The sequence below is a fragment of the Trachurus trachurus genome (genome assembly GCF_905171665.1).
Source record: "Trachurus trachurus genome assembly, chromosome: 21".
Classification (NCBI taxonomy): domain Eukaryota; kingdom Metazoa; phylum Chordata; class Actinopteri; order Carangiformes; family Carangidae; genus Trachurus; species Trachurus trachurus.
This window is the reverse complement of record NC_139899.1, coordinates 15,642,723-15,665,624: the sequence shown is the minus strand read 5'-3', so window position 1 is coordinate 15,665,624 and position 22,902 is coordinate 15,642,723. Positions and strand designations below refer to the sequence as shown.

The following is a 22,902-nucleotide window of genomic DNA, read 5'->3' as shown; positions in this document are numbered from 1 at the left end:
TTATTCACAATACACCTTACATTGATAGTTTTTGATTGTTTGTTTTCCATAGTTTGAACATGGCTGGTTAGTGACAATGAAGGGAAATATTAATTCAACGTGTATATTGTGCTGACAGTTCTGATGTAGCAGTTTGGAGAAGCCATTTTCTGTACAATTATGTAGGGATTTTCCAAGAAACACTATAGTTGATTGTGCAGATACTTGATTTAAACCCATCAAACACCTTTATGGTGAGCTAGAAAGTCAACCACATCTTACTGGAAAACATTAAGTGCTCAAATTTACCAATAATCCAAATCCCAAATTCTGTAGAGAGCCAGGACCACATTAATGGAAATCACATGTAGAAGTAAAGCTAATGGTATGTAATGTTTATTTGTCCATATGTTCCATATGTATACCCATTTGCCATATATTGTATAAGGAAATATTCAAATTGTAGTTAGTTCTCTATTTAGGCTACTGTTCTTTTGGAATAATGTTGGTGTTTCTTACTCTTATTGTTTTATATAACACAGTGGGGAGAATTAGTCATGTTTCCGCCACAAGGTGTCACTGTAGACAAATAAAACTGTTAATAAAAGGAAGTTCAAAACAACAGTACAGATGTCTTTGGTACGACTTATTCTACAATCAATTCACGTACATGTGTTATTTATCAAGACGTGGTAGGAGTGGAAGGTCGCTACGGTTGTGTACTCTTGCCCCGATGTGAACCTAGACACGATACCGTCTTGCCAAATGCCTCAGGCTCGGGATCCTGGAGGGAAGGTAAACTGGATCAGAGAGACGCCCCACTCCTCCGGGCTCAGCTCTGACACACAGTGTGCTGGATGTGCAGAGGTAAAGTTGGCAGAGTTTTGCTCGGTGTCGGGAGTGAAACGGCTTTAGGTATGCTCGACTGCTCAGTTTAAAGAGGAGGAAAATACTAACTAAACTTCGCTGGAAGGGAGGGGTTGCGTTAAACGCGCAAAACACCGACTTTAAACGGAATTATGGATCGTGTATCCAAACATCTGTGCGTCCAAGTAACGTTGCCCTTTTGAAGACTGATGGAAGTTGACATCTGCCTCGAAAACCATCTGCATTCATGGTAAAGTATAATTTCTTACCACTTGAAGTCATAAGACTTTTCCTAATGAAAATACTGAAAAAAAACAAAAAGGTTCATATGACTGAAGGTACTGGTGACCTCATGTGGGGTTCGCCCACATTTCAGTATTTCTGCGTTTGCATCACTTGCAAGCAGCAGGTCAGGTTAAGCTTTTACAACATGTGAACTGCTGCAAAAAATGAACTGTGCTTCCTGTTTGTATTTGACTAGTCCGAGGGATTTTGTTAAACCAATGAGCTTAGTCATGGATGATCATGGATCCCAGCCCCATCCACGGAGCTCTGGTCTGAGGTATGTAACTGTCATCTTCATTCCCAGCTGTCATTTCTGTGAATTGTATCTGCTGACGTTACAGAAAAATGTATCTGATCTAATGGGGCCATGTGGGTTTAATAGCCTTTTTTGCTTTAGAAATAGTAATCACAATTGAATAATCCAGGAGACGTTGTTTGGAAAATAGCATTTTAAAACTAATCAAGCATTAAAATGGGATAAAAAGGCCTGGAAATGCAAGTGTTTGCATATTATACTGTGTACAAACAGCATGTGCCTCAACAACAACTGGAAGCAGGGAACTGATCAACTGATCTCCTGATCAAACTATTGAAGCTATGAGCATAAAGCCGCCATTGAAAAATAATGCATCATATACTCAACTTTCAACTAACATTCCTTTCACTCAGTACATCTCAGCGAAGTTGCAGTTGTTGCAGACGCCTCAACCTTTGAACTCCCCTCATTTCCTGCTCTCAGAGTTTTACTGAGAAATTGCCATGACCATATGTAGAGGTCATGGGAAGTATTTTGCAGGCAAAACATTCTGCCTCCTGTGTCTCTCTGATGAGCCTGATGTGTCTTTCCCTTATGGAAATCATGCATTCGCTTGGCCTGAAGCTGATATTCTGTAAAATGCAGACTCGCCATGTCCAAAAGTCAGAGAAATTCACTGTAAAAAGTGCTGAGAGTAAATGACATGATGGAATTTCCCATCAGTTTTGGTTCAGGGACTAAGAGATGATGTCAGCTGCCTGTATTCCAGTGGTTGGAATCATTAAAAAAAAAGTGAGTTTCCAGAGCATTTTTTTTCTTCACAGAGTATCTACTCACTCCTTTGGCATTCAGGGGCGATCTGCCGAGTTTTTGAGATATAAATTAGAGGTGAGAATTTGAACCTATGATACTTTCCAATCCAGTATTCCATGCTAGCTAAGTTTCCAGTCCTGCCCTGCATACTGTAATTTCCCTTTTTTTTTTGCAAAAATAGCATTCAAGCACATCATATAGCTGCACTTACCCTAGAAAAAAAATTCACCCTCTTGGTGTGACTTGTGTTCATATTTCATAAGTATTTTGTAATCTGGGAGCACAGCCACACTCCTTGGCAATGAGGAGCAGCAGACTACCTAAATCTCTCTGTGGGTTGGCTGTTATTTGGAAAAGTAAATCACTCTCTTCCATAAGCTGCTGGGGTGTGGGCGAAGACACATGTTCTCTGTCTTATTTGTGGCTTCTTATATTTGGAGCTAACAGACCTGCTGCCTTTCACTTTTTCAAATGCAGTCATATGTGACGATTTCATATGACCCCCAAAGCTACGCTGCATTTGCAATCCAAACACTGACCCTGCCAGAATCAGTCTGGGCGGGCTGTTCTTCAACCACTGATGCTGCTTGCGCTCCAGCACACATAGTATATTATTTAACATAGTCTTAACAACATCACTGAGTATGGTTTCTTTCTTATGTTACACTCGGGGAGGGGGTAGTTAAAAAAACTAATTTCAGCAAACCTTTATTTTGCTTATTTTTGTACATGTTAAAGACGCATTTTCATCCATTCCTATCTACTCCAACAGTGCTTGGAACTTGGAGCTCTGCTAATTGGACACACCTTAAACCATGATCTCACATGGCTGGCCTTCCTCAGGGCAGAATGTGGAATTAGTTAAGGTATTGTGAATCCCCACAGCTGTTTCCCGACATGCAGGCAGTCCAAGGGCACAGCTGCTCACATGAGTCCACAGATGAAAATCGTGGCAAGATTGACTGGTCAGATTGAGATAGATGAGGAGGGGTGGGCACATGGAGTCAAAACACAGTGACTACAGTCACTGGTGGACAAATCACAGGGTCTTGAGTGGACAGAAGCACATTACAATATTTTCTCATGGAAGCTATGCTCAGAGACAACATGACTGTCTTCATTCAGGACACCCTATAATTCAGTCTACAGTATGCTGCCCTCAGAAAGCCCACACAGATCATCTGTGGTCCAAAATGCAAGATAAAGGATGTCATTCAAAGATACCCACCCACTAGATGCAATAAAGCAAGAGGAAAATCGGCATTAAGGCCCAGCAAGCTTGTCCTGCTAATGAGCTGATGCTGTCTTTGAATACTGGGACATTTGGGTACTTTCTGCCTCACATGCCAAAACAGACAAAATGGCAAAGAACCAGAGCACAGGGAAGAATGGCTTGTCTTTGTTACCACTCTGAAGCCAACGCATTGACCGTAAATACCAGTGAAGATTCTCACTGGACAGTTATAAACGCAATGAAACACAGTTTGTTGGTCATTATAGCAATTTTTTTCTTTTTATCTCTTAAGTAGACATTATGATTACATATTTATATGATAGTGATGCGGTGCACAGCAGCCTATTTAACAGATTTGCTCTACAGACCCTGTCTGTACACCGGCTAAATAGAATGGAAGTCTTGGCCCCTCTTTGTTTCTGTCTTCCAGGGCATAACAGTTGGATGCCTCCCACTCTCAGCCTGTGTAATACGACCTTACATGAATAAGTCCTTTGTGCGTTCTCAATAGGAACTTTTATTTATCTCCAATAACACTCAAACATTTTATGTGACAATGGCACAAATGGCTTTGATTTGCTTGACCTTTATTATCAGTGTTTGTCTTGTTCAGATGAGATAATGTATGTGTACGTGTAGATATGGTCCAGCCAATCCTGTCTGGCATTGGACACGCTTCCTAAAATTCTGTTTAATAAGGCCTCGAGAAGCTTTTCGAGAGATTATCCAACCAATAACAAGTCATGGAGCCAAGCTTTAACCGTATTAGCACCAGAAACATTGGATGCAAGAATGGGAAATTGCACACCTTAAAATGGTTCACTAGGTGGCTCCATCTCAGTGTGTATGTTCATACTGTTGTATCCGCCCAGATGTTTCTGCACATGGGTATTGGAGCACTAGCTGTGGTGTATGAAGTGATGTAGTGAAGCTTCGACATCATCATCCTCTTCCCTACAATGTAGCAAGCTAATAAAGTGACACAAACAAACATCAATGAGCAGTTTCAGTGGGCACATTCACACTGACAGGAAGCAGAACAGAGTGAAGGAAGCAGAGCAACTTAGTGAAGTTCCGGTCACTTTGTTTCTATTACGTTCAACGCCTTTGAGGTGCTGCTTGTTGTTGAAATTCAAGTAGTTGATGGAAAAGTGCAAAAGCGCCTTCTTTGACCATGACTTTGACTTAGCAGGATGGTTGTGTTGATCTTGCCTTGAGATTGCATGTGAGCGATGGGTGTAACCCTGCTGACGTTAAGATAAAATGTGGAATTTTTCTTTCAGTGTTCCAGATCTCGAGGTCTCAAGGTTTGTGCAACACTGAATATGCTGTTTACACCATTAGCAGTGAAATAAGACACTGCATGTGTCTGTTTTAGCGCAGAATCTCTGTGTGTGCATGCATACTCACTTTAGAAACCTCAGTTCATGTGATCCGCAAAAGAGGGAAAGCATGCTGATTTGCCTTTGAAAGATGCCCCACCATGGACAATGACGCATTGTTTCAGATAAAGGAACACAGTGTGATAGTTGTAATAATGACCGAAGGTTGGGGGGGCGGCTTTCTTTCTCACTGAACCATTTTATCTTAATGTTGATGTCTCTTAAAAACACATTCAGTCAGAGGTTAGAGGAATGATTACACTTACACCTACAGTTAGACAGGACTATTTATGTGAAAAAAAGTGTGCAAACCCAAACCAGCTCTTCCCAGTTCACCTTTTCGATAGGTTTATTCAATTCAAAGTCATTTAATTTTGCAGAAACAAAAACATACATAATGTTCTTTCTTTTGTCTCACACATGTTTTTATCTTTTCGAAGCCAAAGTTTGTTTCAGTGAACTGTTTACACTAAGGATATTTGAGTTGCTCTGAGATAAGGTGAGGGTAATGTACCATAGCAAGCCCCAGTTCACAGGCTAGAATGATATTAAGGGAGGGTGTAAGAGAACTGAGAGATTATGCCATCTAATCTTAAATCCCATTACTTAACTGTCTGGACATAGTGGGCTGCTAGTTTATGGCTGCTAGTGGTACAGTAGTAGCACTGTTTAACATATAGTGCAAGAGTGAGCACCGCAGGGAGTTATAAGTCTGAGTGAGAATGAGGCGGGTCATGAAAAACGGATATTACACACTGCATTGAGAAGCTAGTAATGTCAAGATTGGTCCTACATAATGGTGTTAAGGACGCCTGCAGAGTTTGCGTTTAACCCGGCCTGCGCTGGAAAATGCCGTGGGAAAAAGTTTTTGTTTTGCCTACAATAATAAACAATATACATAGGAAGTGGGAAAGTTCTCACAGGGTCCCACTGCTCCTTTTCTCCCTAATCTCTTTCCATCCCACACTGCCGCCGCTCATGATAGTGCTAATGGTCTTTCCAGACCCGCTTTAAAAAGAGTTTACTCTGAGTGACCTCTCACCAAATTACCAGCTGTGGCTCTGGCCCTGTGTTTTGTCTTTCCTCAGGGACCCCCTCCACTCCACTCCACTCCACTCCACTCCCCACCACCTTTCAACTTCTTAACTCCACCCCCCACCCTGCCTGCATCTACACCCTTCAAGCATCAGCCAACATAACCACCTTATCGTCCGATGATATTTGGCGACTGTGTTTGTAGAGTGGGATGCACTTTCTCAAGTGAAAGTGTAGGGCTGCTGATAAAGGACAGGCAGTCGGCACTTATTGAATAATGGAAGGTCAGATTGATTGCTTCCGTACCAGATGGCGTATAGTTTCCTAACCCCGGCTATGGCTATTCAATTTCCACCAAGCACTTGAATCTAACTGAACAATACAGTGAACAACATTCATACAGTATACTGACAGGTCTCAGGACAATGGATATAAAACTTAAGTGATTTAATCTAACATTTATTGTAATAATATAGGGCCCTAAAGTTCCTCTAACTCCTTTTTGGATGCAAAGTCTTCCCGTTCTTTTATTTACTGTAGATCAAATCCTTTTCCGATTTTAATCTGTTGATTAAAGAGACAATGTAAACAGTAATGTTTCCAAAGGCAGAGTTTCCCAGTATGAATCTGTTAAGTGCAAGGTGCTGACAGCATCTTTTCACAGCCTTTATTAATAACAGTACCTCACTGTGTCCATGAGTATCTGTGTTGACTGTCAAGTTGTGTTTTACTTGCAGCTTTTTAAAAAGAAAATAACTTGAATGGTGTTTGGACATACAAACCGCTTACTGTTTAGAAATTACATGTTTCGCACCTTTGTTTGCCAGAAACACTGTCATTGTCATTATGAGCTCAACCAACAGGCCTTGGAACATGATTTTGGAGTGAGTCATTTCTGTAAAAAAGGAAGGTGTGGTTTGGAGAAGTTGGCAATGTTTTTCACTATGAAAAGCAAACACAGGAGAACTACCTGATTAAATTAGGGAACGGGGAGGAATCCAAGACTGTAATGCAGATAAGAGTGTGCTCTCCTTTTGCTCTGATAATCCTATCATCACGAGTAGAAATAAAGCTCATTCATGATTAAAACACATCATGATAATTCAGCATATTTACTCTCGTCCTCCTCACTCCCGTCACCATTGTGAGCCCACGGTGTGTTTGCGGCCTGTTTCAGTGCACTGTTGCTCCACTGTAGCCCCTCCCACAGGTTCATGTCAGCACAGGGAGGCAAAAAGCTGCTTACCTTTCTGCCCATGAGTGCAGGGGGGCAGGGGGTGGAGTGCTACTGGTACACTGTGCTCTGAAGCCAGGAGACAGGAGAGGAGACAGATTTCTGATGTCATAACTTGGGCGTGCCATTACGGTGGGCCATTTTTTCAAACTACCTTATAGAGTTCAGTCAGTCAGATACTCAAGGGAGATACGCAGCAGAATGAAGTAGATTTGAGTGGAAACAACCGTGGACAGAGGTAAGAGTGTGGAATGAAATGTTGGCAAAGTGCGAGGAAAAGCAGCTCTGTGACACCTGCTCTCCTAAATTTGTGGTTTTCATTGTTATGGCTATAGTATTATCTCTATAGCTCAGCAGTGTAGTCACTGACTTCTTCTGAATGTGCTGTATAGGACCTTAAATTGCGTTTGTCTGCCTATATAATTTCTTTTGTTTTCATTCAGACGGTTAGCCGTCTATGTGTTTTGACTTGAATAGGAGGGTGTGTTGGACTCGGTGCACTCCGGCATGTTTGAGCCTGTACACATGACTGTACAGCTAAGCTAGTAAACTACTGTTTTCTATAGTTCTGGCAGTGTTGTGGTCACTGGAGCATTGAATTGTTGCTCTTGTGTCTTAAAATAATTAGGGTGTTGTCTGAAAGTGTAACTGAGCAGAGGGACTCTTTCTTAGAGCTTGTTGATGTTTTTACACAAACCCAGCATGTACATGAATCCCCCAGGGGCCATCCAGCTACTCAGCAGCTGCTAGCATACCACAGTAGGCATTTTTACTAATCCTCGACCTTCTCAGGGTCTCAAAGGAAAGTTACATTTCTACCAGTTCCGGGCTGCTTCTGCTTGATGATTGTTGCATTTGATCCAGGATTTGCCTGAAGGGAATTTCATTGATTGGAAGGATACACATAGAAGTGAGTAAGAAGCTTCTGGTAAAAATCATGCCAGCTGGAACAAACTATTATAAAATGTCAGGAATTTTTAATATTCCTTTGTTCTGTTGCACTCCTGCTGACATTTCATTTTTTTCATTGATGGTGACCAAAGGGCAGCTCCACTATACTTAAGTCAAAGTTTATACACTTTTGTCAAATATCACTACACTACAGTGAAACTGATTGATCCAATTTATGGTAGAAGACAGAGTATATGATACCTAACTTCAATAAATGTGTTATATTAATCCACAGTGTATTTATATCATCTAATGACTTTGAAGCAATCTACTAAATGCCCTGACTTTGTAGAACCTGTGAAATAAAAGGTTTGTAGAATGTGCCCATAGAAATAGAAATCTCTATAAAAACACTATTGAATCGACCGTATCTTTTTTGAAGTTTGGTTGTGGTTAACACAGCAAACATTTAAAACAAAAGGAATCTTTCTTTACGTGTTTCAAACATGAGTGTTATGGTGAGGAATCCTCTGCCTCATCTTTATCTGATGTAGCATCGTTAGATCTCTGCCAGGTACAAACTGTTATAACATGACTGACAGTGTACGAGTTGGCTGTGGTTTTTTCTCCTGCAATGGAAGCGGCATGTGATGTATCACATTTTCAAAATAAAACTAAACTAAAGCTAGAAGCTCTTATTCAAAGATATTAGTACTAGTCTAGTCTTAGATATATCGTGTAGTCCAATCTACAATATTTCTCTTTTAAATGTAGTGAAATAAAAATCCTATGATATCAGGTTTCCACAAAAAAACTCAGAAGAACAGATACTCGGAAAATATACCTACATTAAGTACACAAGTAAGTACTTGTTACTGTCCTCCCCTGGGTCTTTCCACCATTCTCCAAATGCTTTCTCCCCCTACTATCATTCTGTCATACACAAGCAGAGAAGTATTTGAAGTATTTTTACGTGAGAGGCAGCATCTGGATATTTAGCTGTCCTTTTGTTTTCCTTTATCATTTTGAAATTTGTCTGTAGTGATTTAGCTAAAGCTTAGCAAGCATATTTCAGCTTTTGAGGTGCCTTTTCTCACCTGTCTCCAGTTATGCAGCAGCTGACATCTGTTTTAACTGTTGCACTTATTCAAATCACAAGTCAATGGATGGCTGCAGTTTCATAGAAATCATAGCAAACCATCATAGCGTGCAGTGTTTATTTATCACTGTGCATATTTGAGTCCATTTGTTTGTGCTGCATAAGTTCGCAAGATTATTGTATGATGAAACGACAACAACGAATGGCACAATGACAACAGGCCTGTTATTTCCTCATGGTCTGTGATCAGGTCTGTTGGGCATGTCCTCTGGTAGGCTATTGAATGGGCTTGTTTGTGAGTGTCAGACCTCCCAGGGAAACCCAGTGAATAAAGCATCAGCACAGTCAAGCTTCAACACGTCTCCTCTCATTCAGCAACACATCCTGGGCTTCTGAAAAAAAAAACACCGGCCTGGACGGCGCAGACAAACCGGCCTGTGTGTCCATGTCTGTCACCTGCTCGAGGTGTCTTGATAAAATCACTGATGACACAGCTGTATAAACTGGACTGACCCTGAATCTGAGGCATGGCTATTGTATGACTTTTTTTATGTTAATCCATTTATTGTTTCTGTTTGGGCCATTCAAATTTACATATCACATGATGTTTTGTTTTTTCCCCAGTGAAAATCTCATAAGAAGTGTATCAATAAAATAAATCTATTTACAATGTAAAGCATTTGTAAAATGTGTGGAAAAAGAATTAGTTTAGACACAGTGCTAAAGGATTATAATCTTGTTGCCAAATAGACAGCCAGAGTCACGGAATCGGGACTTTGTACCTAGTAGAGACCACAGGGTAAATGTCTATTTTAGTAACCCTGCCTGTTGACATATGTGCAGTGAATTCATGGTCTTCATGGCCACGATTTGGATCCAGAGTCAGATCTGTTTATGTTATTTATCATTCTCCCTTCCTCACTTTTCTACATCCTCTGAAACAGTCCTTTTTGGGTTAAGAGGGGTTCTTTCTTTCTCAACACTTTAATATAAATCACAAGACATAAACATTTAGAGCACCACTCACTGCTGGTCCCTAGAGGTTGTGATGTTACACTTACAGTGGTACAGTAACATCCCATAATACTGTACAACAGTGTTGGATAAAATTAACAATATACTGTACAGACAGTTTAGCTGTTTTAAGAGCACACAGAGGGTTAAAAATCAAACACTGCTACTCAGCTTGGCATACAATATAAGAGCTATATTTGCCAAAGCGAATATTGAAATACTGACATTCAGATTGAAAACGATTAGAGATCGGCATTACATGGAGAGGAAAAACACAAAGATGCTGATTATCTCCAACTGAAGCAAGATTTGAATATACGTTTGCAAATATAGACAGAGTGGTCAATTTTGATGTTACAAATATATATAATTTTTTTTTTGACAAAAATATCAGAATGAATGCACATTATGACCAAATGGACAGCCACGGGTCAGCAGCTGTCAGCAGACTATCCCTGTGAGACGCTGGACTGGATTGATTTGTCAAGCTTACATTCAAAGTATTAGAGATCATTTGTTTAATCTCATTGCTTTTAATCTAATCATCGCAAGGGGTTATATCTTATCTCATAACTCACCACTGGCTCCAAAATGTCAACAAAACTGTGGAATTAATCATGGTTGGTTGATAATCCTTTTGCGAAAGCCTTTTGTTGACCAGTCACTCTTTTTCTCAAAAGAATAGGTTGCTGAATAAAAAATACAGCAGTATGTGCCATAACTTTGAACATAGTTAAATCAATACTGCATACTCTCCTTCTTTCCTCTGACGTCTACATCCAGTACTTCACTGGAACAAGTTTTGTTTTAGTTAAGTACTGGATGCAAATGGATCAATGATGGTAGGCAGATAGTGGTACATACTCATAGTTTCAGTCTTCCACATCGGTCCAACATGTGTAGAAAAACAAAATCAAAATCCTTATGAATACAATTTTAGTGACTGGAGGAGATGAATGAATGGATGAAAACCAAGAAAACCTGACTTTATAGTGTATTTATGGCTAATTTGTCACCTCACTGACTTCTGGCAATGTTGACTAATTAATGTCAGCTAGGTTAACACGATTGGGTGTTATGAATATGAAGAGTTCATTTGCAAAAGCAGATAACTCCGTTTTTAAAAAATTCCAGAATCTTCATTTTTAATTTTTAATTTACATAAGGTGATATCAGTCAAACCAAAGTTGAGTGACTTTGAGATGTAACAAAACAGACATATCTCAAAAAAATAAAGTTTTATTGAAAAGAATAATTAGCAAAGAATAATAACAAAGCCTCAGCTCATTTTTTTCAAAATGGCACTTATCTGCTTTTGCAAATGAACTCTTCATATGAACACATTTTTCCATATCGGAGAAATACAAAACTGCAAATTTTCTGAAAAACAAACCAAAAAAAAAAAAAACATCCCTTAAGTTTAACCTAATAAAAACCATTGTATTTGGCCCTTACCATACTCTATTGCTAATGATGCTATCTGCCTTTATAGTTGCTTTAATTTCAAGGTGCTCCAGTCTAAGGCACTGTGTTGCTCAAGTGTTATTGGTGCAATCTAAATAAAATGTCTAGTCAGTCAGTGAATGTCTAGTTTGAAACTAGCTATCTTAAGAAGTTAGGAAGGAATTTGTTCACAAACTAATTTGATTTAATTTACTTAAATTCAAGAAAGTATTTGACTCTTGGGGGCAATTTAAAGCTACACAACTAGAGCAAGACAAACAGTACACAGTAAGAAAAACAACGACATGAGGAAACAATGAAGTGCAAGTGAATAACATATTGGATTTTATTGGATTTAAGTAGAGATGGTGTAACCCACTCCTGAAACCACTTGGACCCCATTGCTTGTTTTAGCACCACTTTCTTTCAATTTATTTTTCAAGGCAGATCCCATGGCACCACTGCCACACAACTGTTCACTACTCATGGCATTTGGTTACTATCTGCATTAGATTGTGTATTTGTTCTGGCTACTGGTGGCTCGAAGATGAGCTGATAAACAAGTAGGCCTATGTGTCTGCTGTGTCCCTCTGCTTATTGCTTGTTTGTTTTTCTTCTGCTGTTTCTGCTACTCTTGCAATTATTGAGTGTCTTCCTCTGTGCTGCTGGAGTCTGGCTGACCTCTGATCAGCTAAAACAGTCCCCATGGCTCCGTAAAAAAAAAAAATCCCCTGACATTTGTGGATGTGACTGATGCAGTATCTGAAATAGCCCTGTTTGTGACCATCACTTGTTCCCTTATTGTTACATTGTGTTGTAGGACATTTGTGTTATAGAGTCTCACTGGAGAAGTTGAATAAAAGTAGATGATGGAAGGCACATACAGCAGGATATATGGTAAATATATAATTATTTCTGACACATGAGTCTTTAGGGCTTTAAGATAGCAGTAGCTACATGAGGAATAACATACTATAGCTGCCTAAAAATGTATGGGTTCAGCTGATCTGCTGAACACTCATTTCTTTCTAACTCCACAAAGTAAGAATATGCTCGTTTGAGCCTGTTGTTCTCATTGTCCTTCCTTTTGATTTTCCACAGCACACTCTGCTGCTCTTTGCACATATTATGTTGCAACTAGTCCACATGACCAAGAAATGAATCATATTTAAACCAGAAAAGTTCCCCTTCGAGACTAGAAAGAGTGACCATTTAAGTTTTATCAGGACATTATGATAATGAGTTTCCTTTCATGGTAGCAGAGAGTATAACAGTCAGTTTGTCCCAGCTCTAATTAGTTAATTATTAGCATAGAAATAGTTTACACATTTGTTTTTAAATGCCACTTTTGACCAATACAGGGTGCTACTCTTTGAAAATACCATTTCAACATCCGTGAATGAGACAACAATGTAAACTGTGCATTATAGTTTGTGTGTGTGTGCTTTTGTGTGTTTGTGTGCATTTTCATACATGTGATAGTCATAGTCTTTAAGGGCAGCCGCCCCGACTAATAATCCTATGCTAGACGTGCCTCTCTGGAGCCTGTGACCTTGCATTGCTCAGATTCCTCTGTTTGAATAAGCAGTGCCCCCACGTGAGTCTTTGCAGGCTATAATTCAGGGCACTGGGTCTGCAAAACCTTTTTTTTTTATCCTCCATCTGTGTATATGCTGACTAAATGAAGTGACAGTTGAATGTTTCTGAAGTTATGAATGCCTTGGCTCAATGGTGTTTCAGCAGAACAATGTGACCTTTGCTGACCTGATGTGTTCTTGTGTTTACTTTGTTTATTTCTCATCATAACATCTGCAGCTTTTCATTTCAAGTGAGTGGTAGCACAAAACAAAATGGATTAGAGCTAATCTCTAAACATTATAATGATTGTTTACTGGCAGCCGCCCTGCTTCTCAGGAGCATTATGATGACTTTTTTCACACATTTATTATGTGTTACTGTTTACCAGGTGGTAGCTTTGTTTTTCTTGGTGGCGTACCTGACGAGTCTGTAACTCTCACATGACTGTTACTGCTTTCTCCCACACTTTATTGACACAGTTTTATGGAATGTCAAGCCTAGACAAACATTAAAAGTGCACTTTGTCATAGTTACACTGGAAAAATTAATCCATGTTCAGTGATGGACAGGAGCATATACTCATGCTTCCATCACAACCATCTTTCCCACGTTTTACCCCATAAAACACACCACACTCTGTACAGCCACCAAGTCTCTATCTCCCATCTTATTATTCTTCTCCCTCACATGTCTGTCCATTCAAAGCCATTTCTTCAGGCTCATTGAGTAAATCTGTCCACTTGGTTGTCTTGTGACTTGTTTGCAAAGTGGACTTGAGCCCTTTCATGTAACAGTTTCACTGCTTTCTGAAACCTTAGGGGAAAATGTTTCCTTTCGTGCTGTCTGCTGCACTTTGATTTTCAATCAGTTTATTGTCCGAGATAGCAGAAACTGAACACACATGCACATGAGTGGAAAACCCAGTACCCAGTGATCTCTAAAGTGTTCGTTTGTCCAAATACAGGGTGTCGACCAAAAGCAAGGCGCCATCACCGCCAGGACTAAAGAAGCTGGATTCTCCAGGTTTCTCTCAGTGGTACCCAGGAAACCCTCATTTAACCATGGACCAGAAAGAGAACCTTATTGATAAAGACCTCTCTCTGGTTGTGGTTTTGCCTGGTGGAGTGGAAAAGATGACCACGGTTCACGGCAGGTACAGTCAAATCAAGAATCTCACTCACTCGTTATGTGTGCAGCTCAAATGCACACAGTTGAATATTGTGTATCGAGTGCTCACATCTGAGAATTGAGCAACAACTCAACAACATTTGTTCAGACTGAGCCTTTTAACAGTTACAGTTAAACTCCACAGCATGAGACTGACATCAGAATAAGTCATCACATAAACTTCAGTTCCAGTCAGATTGAGTCAGATGGGTGGAGTCTGAATGTGTGGTTTTAATTAACATTTGGAATGTGAGGCAAAGTGGATTGCATTTCTTTATTTCTGCTCTCATCAAATGATATGAGTGAGATTTAATGAACTTTTCGTTCTCTAATTGGGCGCTGCATTGAAATAAAAACACATAGAATAATTTATTTTCAACACTAAAAATTTATAGTTCTCTAAGAACAAGGTGTGCGTGTCCTTTCTGTGAGTCAACACACTCACTCACTCACAGCTCAGACTTTCCATCAACAGAGTTTACTTAAGATATCAGTATCTTTCTCACAATGCACACAGTTTACAAACAACCTTTCCTATGGATGTTTGGTAACACAGCGTCTTAAAAAATGACTGAGACTGAATCAGTGTGAGAGGATTAAACACTGGATTCTTTACCTTCTTTTCTCCCTCTAAACCCTGTTCTGAGGGCCTGCACGACTGAGTCAAAGCTTTATTTTCAGGATTAAGTTTAAGGCATTTTAACTGTATTATCAGTGTTTGGAAAGATTCATGCAGCTACTGTTGCTACTCTAACTCACTGTAAATTTTTCTTATGTTGTTTCCAGACATTCAGCACAGTTAGGGCATAAAATCAATTAACGTACCAACCAGTGAAATCAGCAACCATCAAACTTTGCTCAAATCAAAGCACAGTGAATTGTTAAACCAGACGTTGCTGGTACCAATGTTTAATAAGCCGTTATACATGTTTTCAAAATTGCTTTTTCCAGAATGTTATATTTTCATTCATCGTACCTACTTTGCTTTTCCCCTCTGTGTCTTTCAGCAAACCCCTAATGGATTTACTAGTGACGCTTTGTGCGACATATCACCTGAACCCATCAAGCCACACCTTAGAGCTGGTCACGGCCAAAAAGAGCAACATCAAGCTCAAGCCCAGTGCTCTCATAGGAACTTTAGATGCAGAAAAGATCATACTTAAACCTAAAGGGGAAGATAAAAATAAGAAGACTAGTCCTCAAATGCCCGAGGTACGTTGAACACATCAGATGCCATGCTTACACATACAGGAAATACCGCTTTTTGCTGTTCATGATGAGTAAACTTGAGTAAAAGTTGCACATTTTGTGTTCTCCAGGCAACTGTGCGGATGGTTATAAACTACAAAAAGACCCAGAAAACTATACTACGAGTCAATCCCAGAGTTCCCCTGGCTGAACTTTTACCAGCAATATGTGAGAAATGTGAATTTGACACAGACACTACAGTTCTGTTGAAAGATGTCCAATCACTGACCCCTCTGGACTTGACCAGTTCACTTAGTGATTATGCAATAAGGGAGGTTTATGCAAGAGACACAAAAGGTAAGTAGTAATGCATTCAAATATCATATTCTGACATAGGAAGCTTTAGCATTTTAGTCCAGTATTTGTCATACATTACCTCTGTTAATGTTGTATGTATTTTTTGTTGTGCACTACATCTTATTCCTACTGGTTCTGCAGGACAAACTGATTCTCCTGTGTGTCCAGCCTCACCAAGCCATGCAGGTAGTTCTGTTTTTGAATTGTATGATCAGTATCAACAGCCCAATTATATTTCTGACTAAGAATATCTTACAATGGTTTTTTTTTCTCCCAGGGACAGTCATGCCAGGCAAAGATAAAGATCAGAAGGAGAAAGAAAATAAAGGCCTCTTCAGCAAGTTTAGAAAAAGCAAGAAGAACTCTGAGCAGGTAATGCAATTTTTTGCACTGATTATGAGCTACTGTAAGATACTGTATAAAAAAGAAACTTTTAACATTCAGAGGGAGGTTTGTGTACTTTGGTTTGCCATTGGTTGACGTGCACTGTGTTGTTTGGGAACAGTCCTCTTATCATGTTCCGATTGGATGTTTGTTCTTTAAAGGCAACGACGGCCAGTGCCCCGGCTTCTCCAGTGCTCGTGAGCAAGCCCCGTCCACTCAGCATGGCCCTACCTAGCACAAATGCATCGTCGCCGCTCAACTCTCCCACCATCTCCGCCGATGCTCCAAAGAAGAGACGTGCCCCCCAACCCCCGATCCTTGTGTCTCAGAGCTGCTCCTCTGACCCCAGCGTTCGCAGGAGACTCAATTCTGAGCCTAACTCACAATTGGATGGTGACCAGGTGAGTGGACTGAATCTTGAGACTCTGAAGACTATAATGGTAGAATGACAGTCATAAGATTTCTATGTTTAGGTGTGTTGATTATGTAACTTCATTACATCTTGTTTACACAGATGACTGGTTTAAGTCGTGGGTCCTCAGCAGAGTCTTCATTGAAAAGAACCAAACGCAAGGCTCCTCCGCCCCCCACGTCCCCTAGTGCTGTTGTCCAAGAAACAGTTCCTCTAGATGAAAATGTGCAAGGTTCGTCTTAGTTTACATTTGTGCCGGTTTGTCAGTGTTTCATGAAAGACTTACTCATTTGGGTTTTGCGGGGTTATTTTTAATGAACATTTCAATTATTTTAGCTGCTGTGTTGAATATAAAATGTTGCCTGAGGTGTGATGTTTTGTCATGTGTACTTTAGCCTCAAAGACACAAGACAAAGACAGCTCCTTTCAAAATTTGCAGCCAGATCCCACAATCTTTTTATTGGATTTGACTCTTGTGCCTCCTAGTGGTCACTCTTGAACAGTGCTTCATTTGTGGCAATGGTGATGGGAACCTGGAGCAGACACAGTTATTCATTCAAATAGGGTTTGTTTAACTCTTTGTGCTCTGCTTGATCTGTGAATCAGAGTTTATGCTACACTGGTCCTGCCTGCGTGTTCGCTGTTTTGTCACTTCTTTTTCCATCTACATGTGTTGACTGATCCGACAGGCTCAGCCTAATTATCCAATACAAGAGCTCTCTTTATTTAATTTGACATGAAGTTTATTCAGGTGTCTGTGGTGTCTGAAAATCCAAACCACAGTCAGATGTATGAAAAAGGTTTCTGAGAGGAATGTTTATTCTACACTCTGAATTACTGTACGGGCCTGAATTATTTGGTAGTTTTTCATGGTTGGGTATAATTAACTTTCCTGTGATTGTGTAGACACATCTGACCCTCACTGCATTGCATTGTCCTGTGAGGGAAACTCTACCCATCCTGTATACACAGCAATTAAAGGGGGTGAAAATGTTAAAGTTTTTGAATTATTTTGAACTGAAGTTAAATAAACAACATAGTCAATAGATTTTAGTTTATATAATTGAATAGTTGCTTTGTGCACTTAAAACCTTAAACTGGGTTGTATTCATGGTCTGAGTCAATACACGCAAATAAGAGCAACTTGAAAAGAAGCATTATGTTCTCATTTTATGGGGATGGTATTCAGCCTTTTAAATAGTTATGGTTTATAATATTTATTTATATAATATACAAAGTATATATAATACATATAATACCTATGATTTCTGTGTATCTATTTATTAAATTGATTATCCTTATTGAGTTTTCCAGTGGCCTTGACCACCATTTGCTAAGTTTGAGCCACTCCATCAAGTGTATTCTGATTGGACATTGCAAGACTGTATAGCAATCCCACAAACGCCCTGGTTCTTGTATATTCTATACTTGCACTTCTATTCTGTCTTTTTTGTTGTTGTCCAAACATGTGTGTTGTCACATCAGAACATTTCCTAGTTCCTTTATTAACCAGTGGCATATCTCCACAACCTCATAAATAGAAAATGTGGTCTTTGGACATTTTACGACTCGAGTCTGCATGTATACACCACCATTTCCGCCCTCCCATTGATTTTTCAAACACTAAGTTTACAAAGAAAGATCGCCTCCTTTGCTTTTTCCTTAGGAGCCCAGTGTGGCTCAGTACACACTGAGATCAGAGGCTGAGAACAGTGAGTTTTGTTTAAACAGCCTTGAAATTCCTTGTGCTCTCTGCTCCTGGGTGATGCATTTCCTCCATGTGCTAAATTAAGAACCGGACAAGAGGGAATAAGATGCAAAAGATTATATTAAAGGGGCTTTGCTCATCGGTAGAGCCTTTTTTATTGGAGAGGGGGGATGTGTAAGCCCTTGAGATGAATATGTGGCACACTGAAGTTTGTTGTGATTAAAGTTGTAAAATATCTTACTAAAACAAAGCAAATATAATGACTTAAAACTGTTAAAGGACTTTTGAAATCTTGATCATTTAAACAATTTTCTATACATTAAAGTTAACATATGCCCTTGCCAAGAGTTTAATTTGATGTGGGATATTCCACTGATCATTTCTTGTTGTGTCTTGTGTAAAAGTGAATGGTGTTTGACTGATTTCCTTTGTGATAATGTTTTACAGGAGGTTCAGCCGCTAACACACTGGAGGAGATAATGGAACAGGAGGAGACACCTCCTTCTGTAATGTCTGCAACTGCTGGTGATATCCAGGCAGAGGACAGCAGCCTCAGCATGTCAGCTGATGTCTCATTGCATTCCCAGTCCCCAGATACTGAGATAGTGAGCACAGCATCAATGGAGAGCAGTGGGGAAGATCAGTCTCCTGATCTGTCCTCAGATGGCAAGTACGAACTCTAGAAAGACCCCTTAAGTCTGAATTATGTTTTACAATGGCATTAGCAACACTTTTAATTCTTTCTATTTGCATGATTTGTTTTTTACAGTCATCTACAGAGCAAAGGGAGTGATTCCGCAACTCTCAGTGATATGAAGACAGCTGCTGGCACAGACTCATCTGAACTGGCAGACATAAGTGGGTTTGTTTCGAAAGTGTTACTTTTATACCCTTTATGCAGATATGTGCCAAAGTTGCCTAGGAGTACTGTATGTCTCAAACTTAGCCTAAATGGGCTGGGTCAATGCATTTTTGCTTCTTACAGAAAGTCAATATGTTTTTCTCCCCTGTATAGATGGTGAACCCTGTCAGGATGAAAATGTAAGCCAAGAGCCAGTCTCTGAAGTTGAATCCTGCAGCACTGCATCCAGCTGCCTCCAACAGCCTGAAACACAGGCTGCAGAAGCACAGGCCTGTGTTCAGACAAACACTGAAACCCTCCGGGAGCAGACTGACAGGTTGGTGAGCCCAGTGGCCATCAGCACATCACGCCCCATTGGAGAGGATGCTCAAGTGCAAACAGATTTCACAGCGCTGCCTGTGCCTCCACAACAACAACAACAACAACACATGGACGAAGTTCCCTCTGCAGCTAATGCGCCCGCTACTGAATCAGCAGGGAAGAGCGATGCGGCCACTTTGACGCACGATCTGGACCCGCCTGACCTCGAAGAGCATGCCTTATCCCACACCTCAGAGACCTCAACACCAAGTGTTCCTGCCACAACTAAGACTGTTCATGCCACAGACTCTGAGCCAAAGCCCAAGCCTTCCAACGAGCTGACAAGGGACTACATCCCCAAGGTGGGGATGACAACGTATACTATTGTGCCTCAGAAATCTCTGGAGAAATTGAGATATTTTGAAGTTGCTCTGACACTGGAGGCACCACCGGCAGCTCCAGAAGAGGAAATTAACATTGGTTCTCTTCAGTTAGAGGAGAGCACTGCAGCGCAGGGACAGACGGAGGTCTCGGAGGAGAAAAGAGAGCTGCACTCTACTGTACCCAGGGAAGACTTACTGACTAGCACTGCTACTACTCAAGACACTGTTAATGGAAGTATATCGGAATCTCCTCATCCCTCATCACCAACCAGTTTACCTAAAGGAAATGACACAGTCCCATCCTCTGCTAATGGGGCATCTCAAGCAGGTTCACCAACACAGGAGGTGAAAATTCCACCCGCAACGAAACCCAAGCCTGGTTCTTTCCGCTTGGCACAGCACAAAAAAACACCTGGGTATTACGTAACTTCAGCAGCAGAGAAAAATCTGAGTGTCAGTCCTGGCTCTGGCCAGAGGGAGGCTCAAGGAAGTACAGAGAGAGCAATGTTGCCACCCCCTCCTCCTCCTCCACCCACTGTGCTAGAGGAAACAACAGGGGCCGCTAACATCCAGCTGAGCCCTAAAGGGGATGACAAGAATGTAGCCGTCATGCGAATGACTAGGCAAAGCAGTTTGCCATGTAAAGAGCAAAGTGTGGGGTTAAGCTTGGAAAAACTAAGAAGCTTTGCAGCTCCTAGGCCCTATTCTCCTGCTATGCCGTCACGCTTTGCCCAGGCAGTGTCCTCTGCTGTGAAACGAAGCCAGTCCTTATCCCATAGTCCTAGTCCACCCCGCTCGCCTGTTTCCCCAGTGCTCTCCCCAGTAACAAAACGCCCACCAGTCACAGAGTCGAAAGGACTGACAGAGCTCAAGGTGAGTTGTGATCGCAGGCGTACATTGAAATATCTAAATAAAGATGAAAGTGGCAAAAGGTTATTTTCTGCTCACAAGACCACTAGTGCGAATTTTTTTTAAATACTTTTAAAACTCATACTCTTGATATATTCATGCTTGCGTAGGAGAGCACTCTGCACTGCTGATTTAAGCACTTTTTTGGTTAAAAAGTTACACAGGACAAGAGTGTGACTTATCCCACTACCACTTCAGTTCGTTTTAAACTAAAAACCACTTTCGTAGCTGCTCTGCTTTTTCTTTTCACTTCTGTCTCAACCATTTACTCTGACCACCGGTGAATTATTGAGCATTATGAACATAATATAAAAGTAGCAAAATACTTTGTAATAGTTCCTTTGACCCTGACTTGAATCATCCCAGGGTTAAATATAAACTACTGCCTGTGTTCCCAAGCCCTTCAAAAGTGATAGTGGTGGGCTTTAAAAAAAAATTCATTATTCTGTTTAGTTCATTTGAAATTAAGGATCAAGAGGGTGAAGGTGCATCAATTTGTCCAATAATGATAATAAAAGAGAAAGAGAGAATGAGGGGTGGCAGTAGAATCAAAAAAGAGATGAGGGGCCAAACCAAATAACCATTCAGCCATTTTTAATTATATCAGCAGAATACTCGTCACATAATAGATTGAGTGATGAAGGCTGTATACTTCATGACCATGTAAAGTACTTTGTGTTGCATCTGTGTATGAAAAGTGCTCTATAAAAGATTGATTGACCCATTGTTATGTGAGCTTTAGGAATGACCAAAAGAACAAAAGAAGCAGTATTATAGACTACAAATATCCTCAGTTTTGTATTTAAAACAATATAGAATTAGATTGTCTAGTATTAGATACGCTCACTAAAGACAAGAATACCCAAGTGCACATCATGTAGCTCAATGTAAAGCCTTGCAAATTTTGAATTTATACACTGTTGCAATCTCCCTGTGCCACAATGTCTTAAATGTAAAGTTTTCACTCTGTGTACAAAGACAACATTCTCATGTGCAAAGCTCACAATATGGTTGCTCGAAGAGTTTTTCATAATGTGTGCAGGTCAGGAAATAGTTCACATACTCCAAACAAATGAGGAGAATTGCTGAGTTTAGCTATAATGCAAAGTCCCTTCAGCTGTGCGTGTGCAGGCCACAAACTTGACTTGTAGAAACTCTGCATTTACCTTTGTTGGGTCCAATCCATTTTTATTGGCTCTTTGCCTCTGTATGCACAGCAAAGCCTTCAGTGACTGCATACATTGTGCCTCTTTTCTTTTTTTTAACATCACAGGACGGTGAAAACAGAGAGGTGGAGAGTGACAAAGGCTCCATTCTGCAGGGAGCAGGAGGTGAACCACCATCTTTTAGTGGGATTGCTGAAATGGAACAGGAGAGCAGTCCATAGCAGTGTCTCGATTCTTGTGACATTTATCTACTGTAAGCAAAATCCCACGCATGTCAGTATGATATTATATAAATGTATGCCAGACACACGCATGAAATACTAAAATAATATATATTTTTTCCTTTTAGGAGGAGCGTATCCTGTCTACTTTGAGTTCTCCAGAACCCTTTATCCCACAGCACAGAAGCAGCATTTTGTTTTACCTCTTTTGGTAGTCTCCAACAGTGTACATAAAATTATGTATTTTGATAATTAATAATTGCTGTATTTGGGTTTATGTCTCACATGTCATTAAGTAATATCCTTTGCTGACCTACATATTTGAATGCTTCACTTCTACTTTGTTTGACGAATATCTTGCATTTAATGCATTACTGTTGTGAGTGAACAATGACATTAAGTGATAACAATTCTATAAATTATTCCACAGATTTCCAGAGTTGTAATAGTATTGGGTTTATCCAGGAAATGTAAATCTATATAATATTCCTTGTGTAGCACAGAGCAGGTCTGACATATGGTACTTAAATGCATCTTAGATTATACAAATCTATATTTAAGTATTGCAGAGTTTTGATCAAGCTTTATGCAGAAATACACTGATGTGTACAGCACACCTGTTCTTGTCAAACTGTGTTATAAATAAAGTTTATCATTTCTGTTGTCTTTATTATTGCCGTTTCCCTCCACAAATGCATGAATGACGTTTGTTCTCTCTCACTGCATATAGGCCTA

At 40.1% G+C, this 22,902-nt stretch overlaps 1 protein-coding gene across 2 annotated transcripts; it reads left to right on the top strand.

The window, feature by feature from the left end:
• Positions 1 to 684: 684 nt before the first annotated feature.
• Positions 685 to 22,826, top strand: cobll1b (cordon-bleu WH2 repeat protein-like 1b). 2 transcript variants are annotated; one of them, XM_083997508.1, is made up of 14 exons: positions 685 to 1,096; positions 1,328 to 1,408; positions 14,075 to 14,263; positions 15,285 to 15,489; positions 15,597 to 15,822; positions 15,964 to 16,008; positions 16,100 to 16,194; positions 16,368 to 16,607; positions 16,721 to 16,850; positions 18,774 to 18,996; positions 19,096 to 19,184; positions 19,342 to 20,744; positions 22,054 to 22,199; positions 22,296 to 22,826. In XM_083997508.1, the coding sequence occupies exons 1-13, from the start codon at positions 1,056 to 1,058 to the stop codon at positions 22,165 to 22,167; spliced, it is 3,081 nt and encodes a 1,026-aa protein (XP_083853634.1). In that variant the 5' UTR covers positions 685 to 1,055; the 3' UTR covers positions 22,168 to 22,199; positions 22,296 to 22,826. The 2 variants fall into 2 exon arrangements, with proteins under 2 accessions (XP_083853634.1, XP_083853635.1); XM_083997509.1 differs by lacking the exons at positions 685 to 1,096; positions 1,328 to 1,408 and adding an exon at positions 7,182 to 7,323.
• The last annotated feature ends 76 nt before the right edge of the window (positions 22,827 to 22,902 follow it).

Coding starts and splice junctions, on each gene's coding strand:
- cobll1b (XM_083997508.1), top strand. CDS start 1,056: ATGGAAGTTGACATCTGCCTCGAAAACCATCTGCATTCATG. Junction 14,264..15,284: donor ATGACCACGGTTCACGGCAG/GTACAGTCAAAT, acceptor TGTGTCTTTCAG/CAAACCCCTAATGGATTTAC. Junction 16,608..16,720: donor CACAATTGGATGGTGACCAG/GTGAGTGGACTG, acceptor TTGTTTACACAG/ATGACTGGTTTAAGTCGTGG.